We start from the raw sequence: 19,014 nt of genomic DNA on the forward strand, positions 1-19,014 counted from the left end.
TGCTAGCACAAATTTTCAAAAACAGTGCATGTTTTTATTTTAAAGCATGACATTTGTGATGAGCTAGGTAATATATTCTTGCAAGTGACATATTTAAACAGTCAGTACAATACAAATACCACATGCCCCATCCCTGGAGGTGTTCAAGGCCAGGTTGGATGAGGCTCTGAGCAACATGGTCTAGTGGACTGTGTCCCTGCCCAGGGCAGGGGGGTTGGAACCAGATGATCTTTGAGGTCCCTTCCAACCCAAATCATTCTGTGATTATAATGAAAGGCACCATTTCAAATGTCTGCAATGATCATAAAATTAAGCACACTCGTGTCAAGAGTGGTGACGGGCCAAATTCAGAGAGAGACCTAAACTGTCTCCCAAATAGCTATTTTATGAATCTAAGTCAAAAATTTGGATCCTCAAAAGCCTTGCTCAACTACTTTCCAAGGATTCAATTTGCATCAGAAAATTTCCCCAAATAGTCTGGTTCTGGTAACCAAATATTTCCAAATCTGAAATTAATCTCAAACTTAAATTTATTTGTATTATCTGTGTATCTATTCTTCTATCCAGAACAAAGATTTGACAATGAAGGGCAAGAGTGACCTACAATCTTCCTCCAAGGTACCTGAGGAGGAAGAAGGCGATTATGAGACTGTAAGTTCTTCCACTCTGGAGGCCATCCATGCTTTGAGAATCCTTCCTGCCAAACCTCTACAAGAATCTGAATATGCAGGTAAATTTTGCTGTCTGTGGAAAGTGAGCCAAACCCAGAGGTAAATACAAACAGTACAGACTTGGGGGTTTCAATCCAGATATTTTTTAAAATGAAATGGTTCAACTGAAAAATAAAACACTGGTGGGCCGGAGCAAGAGAAGAGCTTTGTCTGCATCTTCATATTCAACAATTATCCTTATTTCCACTCGATTATGTTAAATTCATAATCACATGCTGCTTTTGTAATTTTAATATTACCTTCATGGGAGAAATTCTATGATCCCATCCCACCTGGAATGTGCAAAAAACTGACTGATCAAAACCACAACCATTTCAGAAAAGCACACTACTATTTAGGCCTAGAACCCTTTAAGATGAAAAACATTAAAAAACACACGAAACCTTCCTCCAGATGATAATGTGCAGATGAAGAAATGTAGCGTTCTTTTTAAGGGCATTCTCTGCCACTTTCAATAGGAATAATAAGCAATTACTTGGAGTGTATTTCTCAGGCATTCTTAACCTTGCAAGATAGCTGCATTAATCAAGTTTTGGTTTACTAAAGCCATTCTAAGTCACATTTAATGCCCAAACATACATAGCCAATTAATATCCCATTTACGGAAGTGAAATATCATCCTGGCTCTCCATTGCTCAAAGCCATTATAAACACTCTGTGGAGGATTTAAATCATTAAAAAACTGGGGGGAAATCCTAGATGAGGAAGAATGGAAGCTGGAAACCAAAGAGATCTGAAAATACAAGATCAATATATGTATGAAAGCTTGCATCAGTTCACATCAAAGTAAGCAAAGATTTTTCTACTGATTTTTGTGGGAGTTAGTTTGATGTCTAAACAAATAGATGGCTTTTAATTTGAGTAAATTTAGCAGTGTGTGAGCAGATCACAATCAGTCTGAACATCCAGATATTCTACGTTATGTTCCAAAGACTCGTCTGCATATTTTATTTGGAAATCTGAAATAAATTCCAAATACTGTTTTTATCTTGGTTAGTAGTGAAGACTTTCAGTCAGCATGTTTTGTTGTTTATGTAAGACTGTCCTGAAATACCAAAAAGACCCCATTTTTGTTTTGTGATTTCAGAGAAACCACATTAAACAAAAAGCTGTTTTTTGCCTGTGTGTTATGCCCACTAACTATAACATGGCAGGATACAAGAGCAAGGAAAGGTCTGAAAATGTATTTCAAAAAGGCAAAACTCGATGCTAACATCCCATTTTGCCATCTTTCCTAGACAAATAACAATGCCCTTGAGATATAAAATTAATGACTCGAAAACCCATGCTAGTGTACAACCTGTGCATTTCTTTCAGATGGCCATGGATGCAGTATTTATTAAAAGCTAAAGTGAAAATTAAAAAGCTCTCTAGAGAGAAAACTACCCCCCCGCCCCTCACAAAACTGGAACACCACAACGGCGTTGCCAAGAACAAAGGTTCAGATGAAAAAAACAAATTCACTAATCTATTCACAGTTTAGGTCAAATGTCTCCCTAAACTGTGTATCAGCTTATGAAGGCTTTTTTTTTTTTTTTTTAACCCCAGTGAGGAGGTTAACCGTCAAGCTATTACCAGGGTCACGCTTATGTCCTCAATACAGCTACTGAAATAATGGGGAAATTCTGAAAAGGGAAAAATTAAAAGGCTATAAAAATGGCAAGATCTAATCTGAAAAACATATTTTGAACATTAAAACCTCCTCTTCTCAAAACATAGTATTGCTGAATTACTCAGGCTTGCTTTTTCTTCCTCTTTTACAGATAAACGTTGTTTAAGGCCTTCAGGTACCACTTCCTCAGCCAACAACCAGCACACATCTCAGCCCCCTCAATACTCAGCTGTAAGTAAAGATCTTAAGCCCTAGTCACAAACAGATTTCCCCTTTTCTGTAACATTATTTAAAGTTAAGCACAGTCTATTTAAAGTCTTAGCCGCATCATACTTGATTGTACAAGGTCGCACAAGTTCATGTGAGCCGTTCCTGTTTCACTTTGCACCAATGCTTTCACCACTTGCTTTCACTTGTTGACTGCTGGGGACCCACCATGTATTAGAGGCATCCCAGTCAAGAGCAGCGCTGTGTCTACTAGCCATAGTTTCAAGGATGATGAGTAACATCACATCTTTATTTTGTTTTATTAACAGATACACACACCTGTTCTAGAGGGGAGGAGCGCGCCAAGTGTTAGAGGTATAATAAAAAATATCCACCCGTTTTCTGCAATCAGAAATAGAAATTGTTTCAATTTTTGTACATAAGCAGAGATCGCGGATGATAGAATAGACATGGGTTTCAGAACAGCAGCCACAATCATACTACAAAATTTGCAATAATGTTTCAACTACCTAACATCAAAGTAATTATTTACAAAAGGAGATATATTTTACCTCATGAGCTCCCTGTTTCTTAAGCCAGGAGAGAAAAAAGCCATTCAATTTAAAAATCAAGTTTTCTTTTTCCCCTACAATTATAAGGACATAAGAGAAGGATTGAGGGGAAGTCTGTGTCTCCTGAACTGTTACACCAAAGGCTTCAAGATCCCTGCTATGCTTTACTTCTCTTTCTCATGATCTCATGCTTTTGGGCTCCCTGTCCTTCTCAGGCATCTTGTATGAATATATTGTAAAGTGTAATCTAATAGCTAATTTTAAATAGTAATATCAACTTCAGTAATTCCTACTAAGGACTTACATCCTAGGGTAACTATTTACAAAAGCTGTTTGACAATATTCTCCTACTAAGAATATGCTAATTATATGGTATATCACCTAGTATACATTTTTTTCTCCACTGCTTTACTGTTAACTGTAAATTTGCTTCAAAATGCTATAATTTTCAGTCACAAATGTACCTTTAATTTTTGTTTGTTCTGTTTTGGTTTTTGTGGTGAAATTGGAGACAGACTGCTACCTTACTCATCAAGAGCCTAGTGAGGTGTCCAGCTATTAGTCCTTTGATTGAATGTTTCACTCAATCATAAGATTATTTTAAAAGTAGGTTTCTATATACTTTTCTGTATACTTTTTTATATTTGAGATACTTTAGATGTAGCAGTATCTCATGAAGTCAACTACTGAAGGACAAAATATCTGATTAACCTTGAAAGGAAATGGTATTTTTTTTTCTCTTAACATTTCCAAATCTTTGGACTGTATGCTGAACACTGTCAAAAAGAATGCAATTGCCAAGCCAGGAAAACATGATCCTTTCTATGTTTGCTGGAACATCTGATTTTCAGAGAGTAAGATCAACAGAAAAATAACCAAAGAAGTCCATGCAAAATAGAATTTGTTTCTTTTTTTTCCTTTTAGTTCATACCATAATACAAAACATAGAGCCAAATAATTCCTCCAGATTATGAGAAAGTAAGCACTATAAAGTTTGCCAAATGAAAGGTTAGACTGACTCTTCTGAGAAAACCCTGACGTAGCTTGTAAAAAAGCTGAATTGAGAGAAATTCGAGTAAGCCAGCTTCAAAACCTGCAGAAATCGGTAGCAAAGGTCCCACTGACAGTTTGCCAGTTTAGCCAAAGCCTCGAATTCCACCAGGGTTTAGTAGGTTGGATTTACATGTTTGTCTGCCTCGTTGAGATTTGTGCTGGCGTTAAGAGAGATGCACCAAAGACAGTGGAGGCAGGTAAACTCTGCTGTGTGAGATTGCAACTTATGCTTTGTTTTAGTATATCTTCAGCTAATACTGTTTACACAGGAATCTATTATTTTTAGATAACTCCACTGTTATGAGATGTATCTTTACATACCCAGTGCTATTAAATGGCTTTGCCACCAGATGGCATGAACAGCACAGAAGAATTTTTTGTCAGCTGTTATTTTCTAGAATTGCTAAACATTTCAAGTACTGTTATTTTATTCAGATAAATTTGTTATGGTTTACTTGAAGGAGAACTTAAGATACATTGCATGTCTTTTTGCATTAGTTAGGACTTCACTACGTAGAATTATGAAAATATTTTCAAAATCAAAATCTAGTGCAAATAGAGTAAAACAGGTTTCTTTATTAGTAAGATGTCCTATGTTCATTTAAATAATCAGTTGTATTTTGTTAAATTTGAAAACAAACAAAAAATAGATTTACTTTCTTCAATTTTAAAGACTTTTCTAAATTCCTATATAAAAATCAAAACAGACAAAAAATGCATCCTGAACAGTTTGATAAGCATATATATAAAGACTCTGAACAATATTTAAATTTACAATGCCTGAATAAACATTACCCTCAAGTGTTTCATTCTGAAAGCCAGAAGTAAAACCAAAGTTCACTGTTTTGTCAAGTATCATGATGATTTTATTTCATTTCATATTTTAAGTTGAAAAAAAACAAAAATACATGTTTTCTCCTACGTTAACTTTAACTAATTCCTAGTTATGTCTCTTATAAAATGACTGCTTGTGAGTGATATTAAAAATATTTACTTGGCTACAGCACAAGATTTTCAACCCTTCTATGATTGCCATAATTATCTAAGTACACTTAGTCTCGTGTTTTATATGGAGAGAAGCAGAAATGGTTGAGAATGAGTTACAAATTGCATCTGAACCCATCCAAAAATCCATCCTTAAAAAAGGCTAAATGAAGTACAGATTGAACAAAATCCACGCCAGGTGCATCAAGCTTCATGCGGAGCCCATTGGCCTCCACGCGGCACAGCTAATGGAGATGCTGTCCAGCGACCTCCGTCTCAGGTCTAGGCTGTGACTTGCCTTCATTCCCACACACACCAACCTCCTACTGAACCTCTGAAGCTTCCAGCCCTAGGTTCACAGAAATTAATGCTTCCCATTTGGTAGCAGGAAATGTTATGGAGATGCAGATATGTTAGGTAGGACGTTAGGTGTGGAGAGAGAAACATGACCTTGGAGCAAAGAGTTCTGGAGGTTGAGCTGGGAAGGGGCTGGACTGCCAATAATAACAACAGTACCAGAATAAAGTTATGCCTTTATTTGTGAATTATATGGAAAGCACTCTATTAACAATTGTTAATAATTGTCTTTAGGAGAAAGAGTGAAAACACATGGACCCCAGGTAAGCAGAATCTTTCATCAATTAGAATTTTTACAGGTCATTTTGCCATTGAATATATTTTTAAAAGCTCACTGCAATTTTGCTAGCACTAACTAAAGGATAAGAGAACTCCTATCTGCAGTCCTACGTTATCTCACTTATTTGCATTCATGGTTTATGTAGATATCTTTTACCCCTCAGTGATTTTAAAATGGCATATTAAAGTATGATGTTATGTTTTGTAGAGTACACAAACCCTTTAACTGTTGACACAGGCATGTCTGCTTAATCTAAACCCTTTACATTTCTCTTAGTAAAACAAGGAAAGAAGTTTACACAGATTTTTGTTTCCTCTCTTTTCCAGAACCCTGTGCCTCCCCCACGGTAAGACCACATAAGAGATCACTTACCTGTGGTTCCTCCGGGAACTCAGTGCTAATGAACGCTCATGTCCACCTGTACCACTCATGGTAACGAGATGACTGGAAGTGAGCCAGCATCCTTTTACTACCTGGCTCTGTCTGGACTTTTTTAGCTTCTGAAGTGAAATTAGGGAGAGCAAAACATGAGTCATTAGTGTTGACAGCTGGGGCTCAGGCCCAGATCTCTAAAATGAACTTGGCTGAGCCTACAACCAAGTCAAAAGCCTAGAAATCTTGAATGTGGTTTAACCCAGGTATAAATTGTTGTGGAAAAAAAAAAAAAAATCTTCCGTCAATTTGTATTGGTGCCTTAGGCTCTGTTCACCATGATAATATTGACTTAATTGCCTTTTAAATCTTTCTGCCGATTTTTAACTACAAGTCTAAGTCATGTCCATAGAAATCAACTGGAATATTGCCACTTACTCCCATAGAAGATGGGCCCAGCTCTATTCCATGAATATATTTTTCTATTATATGCCAACAAACAAATAATTAATCGCTTCTTGATCTTTTCATCCCTAAACAATAACTGCTACAATTAAGACACCCTTTCAAAAAGTCATCCAGGACTGACAAGCTTATTCCTCAGTGCCTATAAGAAGACTGCCATAAAAGTTGTAAACAAGTTTAACACGTGATTCGCATTACAGACATATTCAGATTATTCTTTAAATTAAAAAATTAAGTAAGACCATAAAAGGACAGCGCAGCTTCACAAATTCAAAACTGTAAAAGTGCAGAAATAAGAACATTCTTATTTCATTATTCCACCATATTTCACTATTTGTTTCTATTTGCATTATGGTGACCAGAATGGTTCTTTATTCTCCCAGCTGAAGCTGGGCTATGACTGGCAGGTCTCAGAGCATGGGCAGAGCGTGCCCACAGCTGCCAGGAAAACCCTGGGCAGGTGTTAGCTGTGAGTTTTCTGGGATGAAGGGCATTTTTTCCTGTGTGTCTGAACTGCATGTTCCCTGGCTGGGCCTTATGCACAGCCATATCCACCCACAAACATCAACACTGGAGAGCTGTACTTGGCACATACTAGTGAAGCGCACAGAAACGGTGTTAAGTGGCACGTAACGCAGTAATGTCTTGCAAATGTAGAATATTATCCAAAATTACTGTTGCTATTGAAGGGCCCCAAGAAGCTCCTGGACCTGAGCTAAACTCAGCACAAATGCACTGAAATGCTCTCAGAAAGTTCCAGCGTTTTACTTCCTGTGCTTGCACTTGCAACACAGTCCCTGAGCCTCCTTTATTCCCTAATAGTTCTTCAAATTCTCCTTTGACTTCTCTAGGCCTCTGAAGACACTGCCAAAGCAATATCAGCCACTTCCTCCAGAGCCGAAGATAAGCAGCCAGTTCTTTCACACGAGGAAAACGCTCAGCCAAGCTCACACCTTTCCAATATCAGCAAAAGTCACAAGGTACAGGTGCATTCCTCATCCTCATTCCCTGAGAATCAAAATACTCTCCCTGGTCAAACCATGAGACTTTACCTCCACTGCACCTCTGCTTTTACTTAAGAAAAAAGAAGTTATTCTTTAGACAGCTGTGAATAATTGAGAGAAGTGGTATTTAGTGTAATGTGACACTAGCATTTTTTAAAGAAAAAACTGCTAAAACAATGGCAAAGAAGTAAAGGAGTAAAAAAGTAGGCAGAACTGTCACGAACACTAAGGTTTTTCCTACTTTTTCTTACTAACATTCAGTGGTTTTGCCACCACTTCTAAGTAAAAACAATTGCACTTGCTTAGCACAGTTGGTGAATCAAGCGACGGGGAAATACACTGACCGCACCAGAGATACAGAAATACACTCCACATCCCAAGGACGTTACATTCAGCAAAAGAAATGACTAATCTGTATCCAGAAGTCTTGCTCCAGCCCATGAGATGAATGAATCCAGGCTACAAGTGGCTTCTTGCCCTTTCCATCTTGCCCTCCTCTGTCATACACCACCTGTGTTAATTCAACATCCTGACATGGCAGTGTGTATGGGCACCAAGCCCTGAAGCACAAACCCCTTCTGTCCGGCTGTACGACCAAGCATACGCATATGTCAGGTTATGAGACTGGTTGCTTTTTTCACGTAACACACTTATCTAGTCAGACGAGCGTGTATGTATGCTGCTCGCTGCCACATAACCAGATGCATGTGTTCTCTTGCTGTGTGACCAAAACAAGACGTTCATAAATGGGGATGATGGTAGAAACTTGCTGGGAAGAGGAATGACACACATCCAGGGGCCACATAATGCTCAAATGCCTCTCGATCTATTGCACCCAAAAGTGTGGGCAAAACCGAGCTGTGCCAATCCTGCCCATCCTTCCATAAGTAGTTTCAGTTTCAGTCCATCAGGATGTAATCTTGCTTCATTTTACAAAGGTCACTACAAATCCCATTGGGGGGGGGAAGGCAAATAAATCAATGAAGTAATCTTCTGCTTAAAGTTAAGTATGTACTTCAGGAGCGAGCTCTAAGTATGGTGGTTTTTTTCTTCCTGCATGATGCTTAAGTTCTTTCATGGATTAGCTTCCAAAAGCTGTTGATTGTAAGACCTTTTATTAATACGAAGTAGCTTCATACTCATACTCGTGACCTGACCTATAGCTGCGAAGTTCCAAATCCCACGACTGATCCCCTCCCTCAGTAGGGCAGCACATATATTGAAATCTCTGTGAGAACTGTTATAAGCCATGTTTGCCAGCAGACATCAGTATGCAAAGCACTTGGATTTGAAAGGCCCTATTATAGAACCAAAACCTATAGTATAAATGCATGTCATTTCTTATGCTAGAATTAAAAAGCAGCAGCAAAAATCATAACCACCAAACTCCACACTGCAGTTATAGATACCAAAATATTTCTAATAGATTTGGGTTTTTTTAATCGTACTGGGTTTTTTTTAAATCACATGAGTAAGAGGCTAAGACCACACATGATCTGGGGAAGGCACTTCACAAATTTCCCACACAAACATTAAACTCCAAATATTTCTCACTCGTCTTCAGTCCAGTCACAGCTTTGTAAGGAGAAAACATACGTATGAGCTGCAGTGTGGAGGAGTACGGCGCTACAGCCGTTATCTGCTAGACTGTAAGCAAAGCTGTCAAACCACAGACGTGATTTAGCAGTGCAAGTCCTGTTTTCCAACAAGATTTGGAAGACTTATAAAATTAAACACATCATTATTTATACACTCTATAAATAGCCTCATAAAATATATAGGCGTGCGTAGGATCCTGGAACGCATGTTAGAAGCTTTGGTGAGATTTAAACTTTACATGCCTGTGGTAAGCAGGCCATAGGAGTGGCACATCCCCTCATGGTGGGGATCACCTTTATTATCACTTAACTTTACCACGCAACTCAATGTCTTGAATATAGGCTTTCACGTGTCAAATAACGACCTTGCCAACAAACTGCAGAAGCTAACGCAAAAGCAACTATCCAAAACCAAAACGGTTCCTCTACTTTCTCCTAGCCTTCCTGAAACTTTCCCCTAACAGATCATTCCCAAATTTCTTTCCTCTTTAACCCTCCATGCTGATGTTTTTAGCACAGGCACAAGGAAGAGACGGCTTCTCGCTGAACCGGCGTTGAAAAATTGCTCCCAGGGTTTTCTATACTGTGTCTTCCTTGTACATTCTCTCTGGCTGATTTAGCAAAATAACTGACTGCCCTATTTTCTCAGTCCAGGAGGCCAGCTACGCGGGGACTAAATCCTGGAGCCTTCAAAAAACTACTAGACGCTTATCCACACTTTCTGTTACTAAATAACTTCTAAAATCTGGTCCTCTGTCTCTTTTATTAAGAGATGTGTGCTGCTAAAAAGCATGAGTGTTCATCATGAGGACATCTAACAAAAGATGTCAGAATCAATACGTTGTCCCTTTTGAGGGGAGAATATTTTCTGACAAACTTTCTCAGGAAAGGAGATTCCTGTTGGTCAGGCATATCAGGAGAAGGCAGAAAAGTACCTAAACACCTACTTGAATCAGGACCATGAGAGCAGTCTCCATTCCTCTTTTCCTGGTTTGCACCTCCTTTCCTCTGCACTTTCCATTCTGCCTCTGTGAATGTTTCATTTTTGAAACTCTTCAGTCTTCAAGGAACTCACCTCCATTTATAGCTGACTTCAAAGTTCATAATAAGACTTTCTGGCACGAGATTAAAAGCGTTGAAGAAATCTGAAAATCATTCATATCTCTTCTCCCCTCCTCCCAGAATAAATCCTTAACAAAGACTTTGCTCATTTACTATAATGAATTCAGTGGATGCTATTCCTTTTTTATGGAACTCCATAACCTTCTCCCGCAAATAATTTATGTAAAAAAAAATAACCAGTCTCTGAATTTCTGTAATAAAATCCTTCCCTTGCCAAGGGCTATTAATTTTCAGTGATAATGTAATCAAAGTATTTAAGTACTCAAAGTGATTTTTATTTTATGATAATGAAATGTTTTGCATATAATTCTTTCTTTTCCAGACATCTATCTGTTAAGGAACTAAACGAAGTAAGTAATTGTCTTTGTATATATTAGAACCATAAAAACCATACACATTCCATGGCTGTGCATCCTCTCTTGTAAGGGTATTTTAGCCTATTAGGTAAAAATACTATAAGAATCATATTAGCGTTGGGTAATAAGTGTATCCATCTTTAATGTGTGCAGTATTTTCAATAGCACTACTCTCTGAATGGCAGGTGAGTTCCTGAAGTTGCTTGCAGAAATTAAGACATGCATACAGTGCAAAGCTACCTTCTCAATTACCTACATAAAAGCATATCTCGTAAGGGCCAGACGCTGCGGATGCCTACGAATGGTGAGGTTCTTTCAGAGAAACAGAGATTCCACATGGATTTTTAAAAGCAGAAAATTGAAATTATAAGGTCAATAGAGGAGCGTAGTAGCATTACTGTGATGTAAACAGAAGGCTACCTCAAAACTAAGATAATCCTTTTCAATAAGAGAAATAAGAATTGACAAATTTTATACCCAGAATGAACCTCACCTATTACTTCCCCCAGCTCCCTTCTCCCCTTCCCCCAGGGCCTCTCACAAGTCTTGAAAAAAAAAAAAAAATTCCACCACCTCAGCCAAATGGCAGCTTTGCCTGCAAAATAACTCCATCGGCGACTGAGGGGGCCACCACACTGCTGCTCGGGCACCTGCGGGGTTCCACGGCTTCCCCCAGCTGAACCCCTCGCTGCCCTGCCCAGCGAGGCTGGGACCACAGCCACAGGGATGCATGGTCCTCGCCATCCTCTGAGCCCAGCACAGCCCCGCACAGCACAGCCCACCTGCCCAAGCTCCCTCTCTGCTAGTTCCTCAAACCTCCTGAGTTATGGGCAGCCCAGTAAACCCCAGTATATCCCCCAGTTCCTCTCCCACTGAGCCCGCCCTCCAGCTCACAACCCACCTTCCTCACAGCCGGTCTGCAAAGCTCCACCAAGGGCAGCTCTAGGCTCCAGTCACCACAGAGACATGTACAGTCTCAACACCAGCGATGCTGAAGCAGCAGCAGCTCTGAGTTCTCCTGTCTGACAGAGGTTAAAAGGGTTCTCCTCTCCTTCCCCACATCTCCAAGCTGACCACCTCTCCTCCAGCAACCCCTGCACCAGTTGGTTATGGGCAGAGGGCAAAACCCGAGAGAGGCGATGCTAGGAACGGACCTATAGGCATATATAAAGCAGAAAGCAGTAACTTTTACACACAGAGTGGTAAAGGCAAGTGATTTTTCTTTCTCAGTTTCTGTAAAAAAAGTTTTTAACACGTTCCTTCACTTTCTACTTTGGCCAATGAAGTAAGGCAGAGGAAATGGGTTTAGCAATAAAGGGGTTTAGTTTTGACAAGTGGTTTCCTATAAGATGTATTGAGATACAGCCCCCACAATAATGCAGAGTGTTAAAGGATGTTTGTAAAATTCAGAGATAGGTTGTAATTTATGGCATTTTGTGTTTCTTACTGAATGGTCTATTTACTGCACTAATACATTTTTATTGTACTGCTTTTTTTAATCTCATTGTGAGGGAAAAGAGGAAAGAAAGGAATCTCTAATGCTAGTTAAGCCCAGCCATTTCCTACAACAACGGGTTGTAGCACAAATCTATAGTCTAGCTCTAACTTTCAAATCCTTTGAGTTTTTCTTCTCCACAGTTCTGACTGGGAGGCTGTCCCAAACCTCACTCCTCCCGTGATTAGAAACTCTTTCAGTTTGAAAGATCATTACAGAACATGGTTTGATTGCAATATTGCAATTAACATTTAATGCTACAAAATTTTATATTGGCAAGAAAGATAATATTTTAACACAAAAAGCTTTGTCTTGTCCTACATACTGACTCATTACAAACCAAATATGAAAACGCCCCCAAGAACAATAAATGTCTTACATCTGCAATTAATATTTCTGGCTGGGCACTGTACAGCTGCACAAATACTGCACCTCCTAACAGGCTTTTAGTTTGGCTACATCTTACAGAGAGATTTTGTATATCTCATAACATGGAAAAGATAAAATTTAATTTGGATCACTTCCCATTCATATAGATCTGAAGACATAAATAGTTTCATTGCGACCAGGACAGAGTGTGCCCTTGTCAGGGTTTCAGACACCAAATGGCAGGTCAGTAGATTTGCGAGCAGGACTGCCCTTCACGGGGACCTGGACAGGCTGTAGGAAAGGGTCAAGAGGAGCCTCCTGAAATTGGAAAGGACAAATGCAAAATCCTGCCCCGGGGTGGACTAAGATCCTTGGCAGCAGCTCTGCTCAAAAGGACTTGGGGACCGCAGGCTGAACACAAGCCACTGGTGTGCCCTTGGTGGCCATAAAGGCTAACCGCATATCAAGCTGTATCAACAGAAGCATAGCCAAGAGATCAAGGGAAGGGACTATTCCCTTTTACTCATCACTCATTAGACAACACCTGGAGTACCGCACAAGGTTGCTGTTGACAGAGTGGGTCAGCAGAGGGTCCTCAGGGCATGCCGCACCTGCCCTGTGAAATGATGCTGATGGAGCTGGGCTCCCTTAGCCTGGAGGGGGGCAGCTCTGGGGGAACCCAACAGCAGCCTGCCACTGCCTAAGGGACGATTATCAAGAAGGCGGAGCCTGACACTTTACAGAGTGCACAGTAGAAGTATAAGAGGCAATTATCTTGAAATGAGGGAGTTTTCAACCAGAAATAAGGAAGAAAAAATAATTATGAGGATACTTATGAGGGTGTTGGAACAGGTGCCCAGACAAGCTGTGAAATCTATGTTCTGGAGGTTTGCAAGACCCAGCTGGACAAAGCTCTGAGCTCAGGTCTCATCTCGCAGTTCACTGTGCTTTAAGAAGGAGCATGGACTAGAGACCTGCCTAGGTTTCTTCTGACCTGAATGAGAATATAAATTTCGAAGTAACGGGAAAACACTACTGGGGAAGTAACTTCTAAGGAAGACTCAAAGTGCAACATCTACAAAGAGTAAAACTTTCTTCTCTTTAATGTTTATGTATTATAGCCTTGTGTGCATCAACTTAACAAACACAATAATTACTATTGCCATGTGAATCACAATAACACAGAAATACAGTGAAAGTTTGTGAGTCAAACTCTGGTCTTTAGGCACCTGTCTATCATTCACTTCTTTGTAACATAATATGCTGAATTAAGATTTCTCCACACAGTGATTTTGAATGAAGTATCTGCTATGAGAGTAAAGATAATTGTACTGTCAGTTAAGGAGCCTGAAAAGAAATGACTAATTTTAATCTTTGGATAGTATACCTCCAGTCAATCAAAATCAATCACTTGATTTAATACAAGATCAATGAAGGAAAACCATATTCTAAGTTAAACTCACGCGCCATAGTCATCACGAAACAGTGATCACTGCAGTAAACCATACGTTCGCTTATACCCCTAAAAATTCAGCTCTCATTGTTGCCAGTGGACTGAGATCAGCATTCAGCCTGAGTTTTTGACAAAGTGATCAGGTATTAATGATTGAATTTCTATAAATTTTTTTAAAATAAAAAGATAGTTGGGTCTGTTGGGGTAAGTTCAAGTTGGTAATCAAAAGAAAAATATTTACTGTCTATGTTATCATTTTATATAGGCACCTGGAAGAGAACAAGGTTAGTATTTAATAATATGATATTAATTTGCTGTCTGTCTTTCCTATTCCAATAACAAAATATTCTATCATTAAAACTCCAGCTAAATTGATCAGTACAGGAACCTGACATCTATCCTGCTATGTAACATCAGGCTGTCTGGCTCTATACTCAAATGAGTAAGAGACACCCCCCAGGTGTAAGTCTGCTGAGAACAGAGAGATTTAGAGTGACCTCAAGTTGTGGAAGATGTAGCGGAAAAGAGGAATTTCACTTGGCATTAACTACAGCTATTTGGGGAACTAGGTTATCACATTTGTTCCGAGCAAATCAAAGTCTTAAGGTCCTGGGGAAAATAAGGATATCCCAAAGAGAAAAGACTGTATCTGCACAGAGAGTATCTCCCCTTGAAAGAAAGATTTTTAAAAGCTTTAGGTTTTTAAAGCTACAAAAATCAGAGTTTTAAAAACATATCAGTTCTTTAGATGTACATACAGCTTGGAAAAACCAGCTTAAGCCACTCTCTGTGTACGTGTGCATGAAGGTCCACAAAAAAAAAAAGTTATTCTGAAATACTCTGAAGATAGACACAGGCTACGTGTTTTTTATGGTGTTTACACCTCCGTGTTAATGTGTTCATAATTTCCTCTGGCATTTTCTTTTGCAGATTAAGGCACACTTTACTGATTTTGAGCTAGAAATAGTATTGACTGCATTAATACATTCAATGCCTATCTATCCTGTCCTATAAAAAGGATTTATGAACTCTCTGTATACTTCTAGTACAGCAGTCTGCATTATTTACCATTACATTAAGCCATATTTGGCATCAGGAAAACCTGTAACATTCACCATGTAACATTCAGTACTAGTATAAATGTTTCCCACTGAAATCACTGACTGACTCATTTAAGCCAGACTGATTAGCTTTTTCTATTGAACTGCCTCCCCTCATATATGAGTTTAAGTTACTTCATAATAGTTGCTAGACATTGTCAAGGTTACACATACGACGAAATAGTAAGTTCTTATTCTTTTTATTAATAGTTACAGATTTGGGGAAGAAACCTGAAATATCTTTTCAAGGACAACAGTATAAACCAAAGCAACATCCTGAAGCCAGGTAGGAATCTAAGAATTTCACGGGTTTGTACTGGATGCTTCAAGGACTAAACATTCTGCCCTAGAAAATTATACTTCACTGTACAATAAGAGCAAGATGATATCACTTTCTGATGCCATGTAGTGATATATTATGTTTTGCCTTGATGCATGACAAGAACTATCTTTCCGAATTGCTTTCAAGCTATTGTAATTCCACATTCAATTTTTATCTTTAATAGCATACTACTGTATTACATTTTTGTCTCACTTTCCATATTAGGGTGTTAAATATATTGTATAAAGAAGCTCTGCCATCTCCAGCCTTAACATTTCCTCTCCCCCTTATTTTCTATTTTTATATACAAAGAATACATACTTGGCCTTTCAAATGCCAATTATTCTTCCATAGAAATCAGACACAGTTGCTCCTATTTTTCTTTTCTAACCTACACAACTCTTTTCTAAATGTGCATTTAAATCTATATCCTCCTAAAATACTCACCAAAAACCAAAAGTATAGGATAAAGTATAGGAATTATATGAATGATTTCACATCTTTCCTAGATAAATACAGAATCTCTCATCTAGCCTTGTTTACAATGATGGCATTTCTCCAAGATAGAATTATTGTCTGGAGTAAATGTGACAGTATTTGTGACCCCTAGTATTTTGTTTCTTCTTGTGTGGTACCAGAGCCTCCCATGTGAAGTTATTTGGTCGGTGCTCTTCCCAGTGTAACCGTTCTAATTAACAGAACAGCAAAATACCAGCTGGGTACTCAGCAGCAGTCTAGAAAATCAGAAAGGACAAGGAACAACTGCTCCCTGGATCTTCCTACAGAAGGACTGGGAACATCAGGTGAAATTAGCAGGGAACAGGCTCTGAATGAACAAGAGCAAATTGTGCTTCTCTACACATGCAGTGAAAATGTGAAAGTCCTGCCTAATACTCTTGTGGAGGGTAAAAATTTATATCACTTCAAAAAATGGCTGGTGAAATTAATGGAAGAGGAATCTGTCAAAAGGTGCTGAATACAAAATTACCACCCAAAACCCAGGAAGGCCTAAAGCTGCAATCAGTAGAGGAAGGTGTATTTGGGGGAAGCACAGCTACGCATTCCTCTCTAATTTGACTCTTATTTAAATGCTTGCCACCAGCAGAAATATTTTTCTGACGATTCTTTCATTCATTTCTTTCTCCTAGCCTTCAATGTACACGGAGCTCTAAAAGCAATTGCAGCTCAGGTAAGAATCAAAGATTGCTTGAAAAATAAACTGGGTGGGGAGAAATAAGAATAAGAAACAGATTCGTGTTTCTACGTGTGTATGTCTGCACTGGGGATTTTCTATGCGCAGAGTTAGTGCAAAGGGATTGTTAATGAAAACAAGCACAGAACAAGCAAAACAATGTCACAGTCAATAGTAGTGAAGAAACAAGCAGTTACCTGCTCGGCTATACCCCGTGCCCGGTTCAAGCTAAGAAATGCCCAACCCAGAATGCAAGTCTTAAAGCATTACAGACCCCAACCCCAGAAAAGGAAGGGAATTTGGACGAGCCACTGAAGGACAATGGGGAGGAGAATACAAATTGGGCATACAAAGAGACACTCACGGAGAACGAGCATGCTGTGAGCACAACGGCCTCTGCTTTTCCAGGCAGAGATGCAATCAGCTGGGCTAAATGTACGCTACAGATGTTCAGGACATTATAAAGCCGCTACTATGGGTTTAATGCCTTTGTGTTAACAAATACATTGATCCTTGAAGAAATTGCTTTAGATTTATCCCAGATTCCTAGAGGGAAGGATTTATAGGTGCCATTATCAGGCAGGTTTCTCAAATTATTATGGTTGGAAATAGGACATCCCCTGGACTGTGTGGTTTTATCTAAGGGAATATACTGGACGCCAACATTAATATATTGCCAAGAAGCAGCCTGTGGTACCGCTTGCCCAGGAACTGTGGCAACGTCCCTCTGCTCATTTTCCCTGGCTTTCTTTAAGATTCCCAGAACTGAATGCAACACATAGGAGCAGTATCGCTTGATTCATACGCACACTGTGTCCCTAATCTTGGAGGCAATACCTCGACAAACACTACTAAGTTGTGTTAGCTTTTTGCTGTCATATCATATTGTATCTGTTGTCCACCAACCCTTCTACCTAATTTCTTTTAGAAAAACATGGCCTCATTAGTATTTAACCCCAAATTTCTGTGGCTCATCCCTACCTTTCAATATAGTTACACCTGCTTTAAAACGTATTTCCAGAAACCCCGCAAAAAACCAGAAAAACACCCAGCATCTACCCACGGACTTTTGAAAAGCAAAATCCCTTTATTAGCCAAACTTCATAGTAAGAATTGTGTAAGAAAAAGAAAACACCTATCATTCCGCTTTGTAAATACGATTTCTTTTTGCAGAAATGCATACTAAAGATAAAAGATGCTGTAAAGGAAACTCTCTGATAGATTTATCTTTCATGAACAGATTCATTGATAAAGAGGTGTATCTATACCTTAGATGGAGTACATTCAAAAAAACCAAAAAGACCAAGGTCATGCAATTTGTATGTCATTAAAACACACAAGCCAAGTTAGCTCATGCTGTATCTCCAGTCCTTAAAATGAGAGTTTGTACCTTCGGAGACCCGGGGGCTTTTGGGACCAAGGAATCATCCATGCTGGTAACTTCCTACTGTCCTTGACTACACTTACTATACTTTTATATTTTCCCTTAACTGCCTTTGCAGGTCCCCTTTTGTATTAAAACCCCTAAGCTGTGCCAACAACCTATGAGTTCCATGACGTGAATATATGGTAAAAGAAATAACACCAGGAAGAACATATGGGCTATATTATTTTTTCAGATAAAGTGGGATTCACCTTAACTCCCATTCATTGTCAGGCTAAAGAAGCCCACCTCCCCCAGCTTTGTTTCACAGGCTCCAGCTCCCTGACTCTGGTGGTGGCCCCCCACTGAGCCATTTCTGGTTATTAATGTCCTTTTCATGCTGCAGGTGCAATTCCACACACTCTCCTCCAGATACCAACTAAAAATCTATCTTTACGGAATCCACAAAGTTCATCTAGGTCTGTTTGTTCCTTTTCTCAGCAGTCTCTCAGTCTTTTTCCTACATGCTCACACATCTCCACTTCAGATGCTTCCTACCATTCCTATCACTGCTCTTGGTCATTCAGGCTCTCTGGGAGAGCGCAATCTCCTTTTCCCTCTGTAAATTCCTCACCCTCATGAAACAACAGGGACAGAACAAACAAGTGGCCTCTGCCCTTGCTATCCTACAATTTCCTCTCATGTCCATGTTTGTATTAAAAAATATTTAAAGAAATAGTAGTTTTATTAAGCTTATATAAATATCCTTTTTTTATGCTATGTAAGTACATATTTCTCTCTCTGATATTTTTAGCTTTTATTGTTCAAACCAAATGATTTTCTGTTCAAAAAATCTAAAACATTCTTCTAATTTCTCGACGAGCCGTTGTTAACTCTATCCCAGTCAGACCCAGACCATGAGCATGACAAGAGAACTTTCCACTTCTTGTCCCACAGTTTAAAACATACCAGAAAAATTCTACAGAACATACGCAGCACCGGTGACA

The 19,014-nt window shown here is 39.1% G+C and overlaps 1 protein-coding gene across 1 annotated transcript in view; it reads left to right on the plus strand.

The window, feature by feature from the left end:
• CLNK (cytokine dependent hematopoietic cell linker) overlaps positions 1-19,014 on the plus strand; it is a 57,963-nt gene that overhangs the window by 30,582 nt on the left and 8,367 nt on the right. The window contains exons 5-14 of the mRNA XM_054203489.1: positions 568-730; positions 2,495-2,574; positions 2,880-2,925; positions 5,751-5,779; positions 6,123-6,142; positions 7,485-7,613; positions 10,680-10,707; positions 14,296-14,314; positions 15,341-15,416; positions 16,601-16,641. Of these exons, the coding sequence (XP_054059464.1) occupies positions 568-730; positions 2,495-2,574; positions 2,880-2,925; positions 5,751-5,779; positions 6,123-6,142; positions 7,485-7,613; positions 10,680-10,707; positions 14,296-14,314; positions 15,341-15,416; positions 16,601-16,641 (631 nt within the window). The remainder of the gene's footprint in view (positions 1-567; positions 731-2,494; positions 2,575-2,879; positions 2,926-5,750; positions 5,780-6,122; positions 6,143-7,484; positions 7,614-10,679; positions 10,708-14,295; positions 14,315-15,340; positions 15,417-16,600; positions 16,642-19,014) is intronic.

This window comes from Rissa tridactyla, chromosome 5 (assembly GCF_028500815.1).
Source record: "Rissa tridactyla isolate bRisTri1 chromosome 5, bRisTri1.patW.cur.20221130, whole genome shotgun sequence".
Taxonomy (NCBI): domain Eukaryota; kingdom Metazoa; phylum Chordata; class Aves; order Charadriiformes; family Laridae; genus Rissa; species Rissa tridactyla.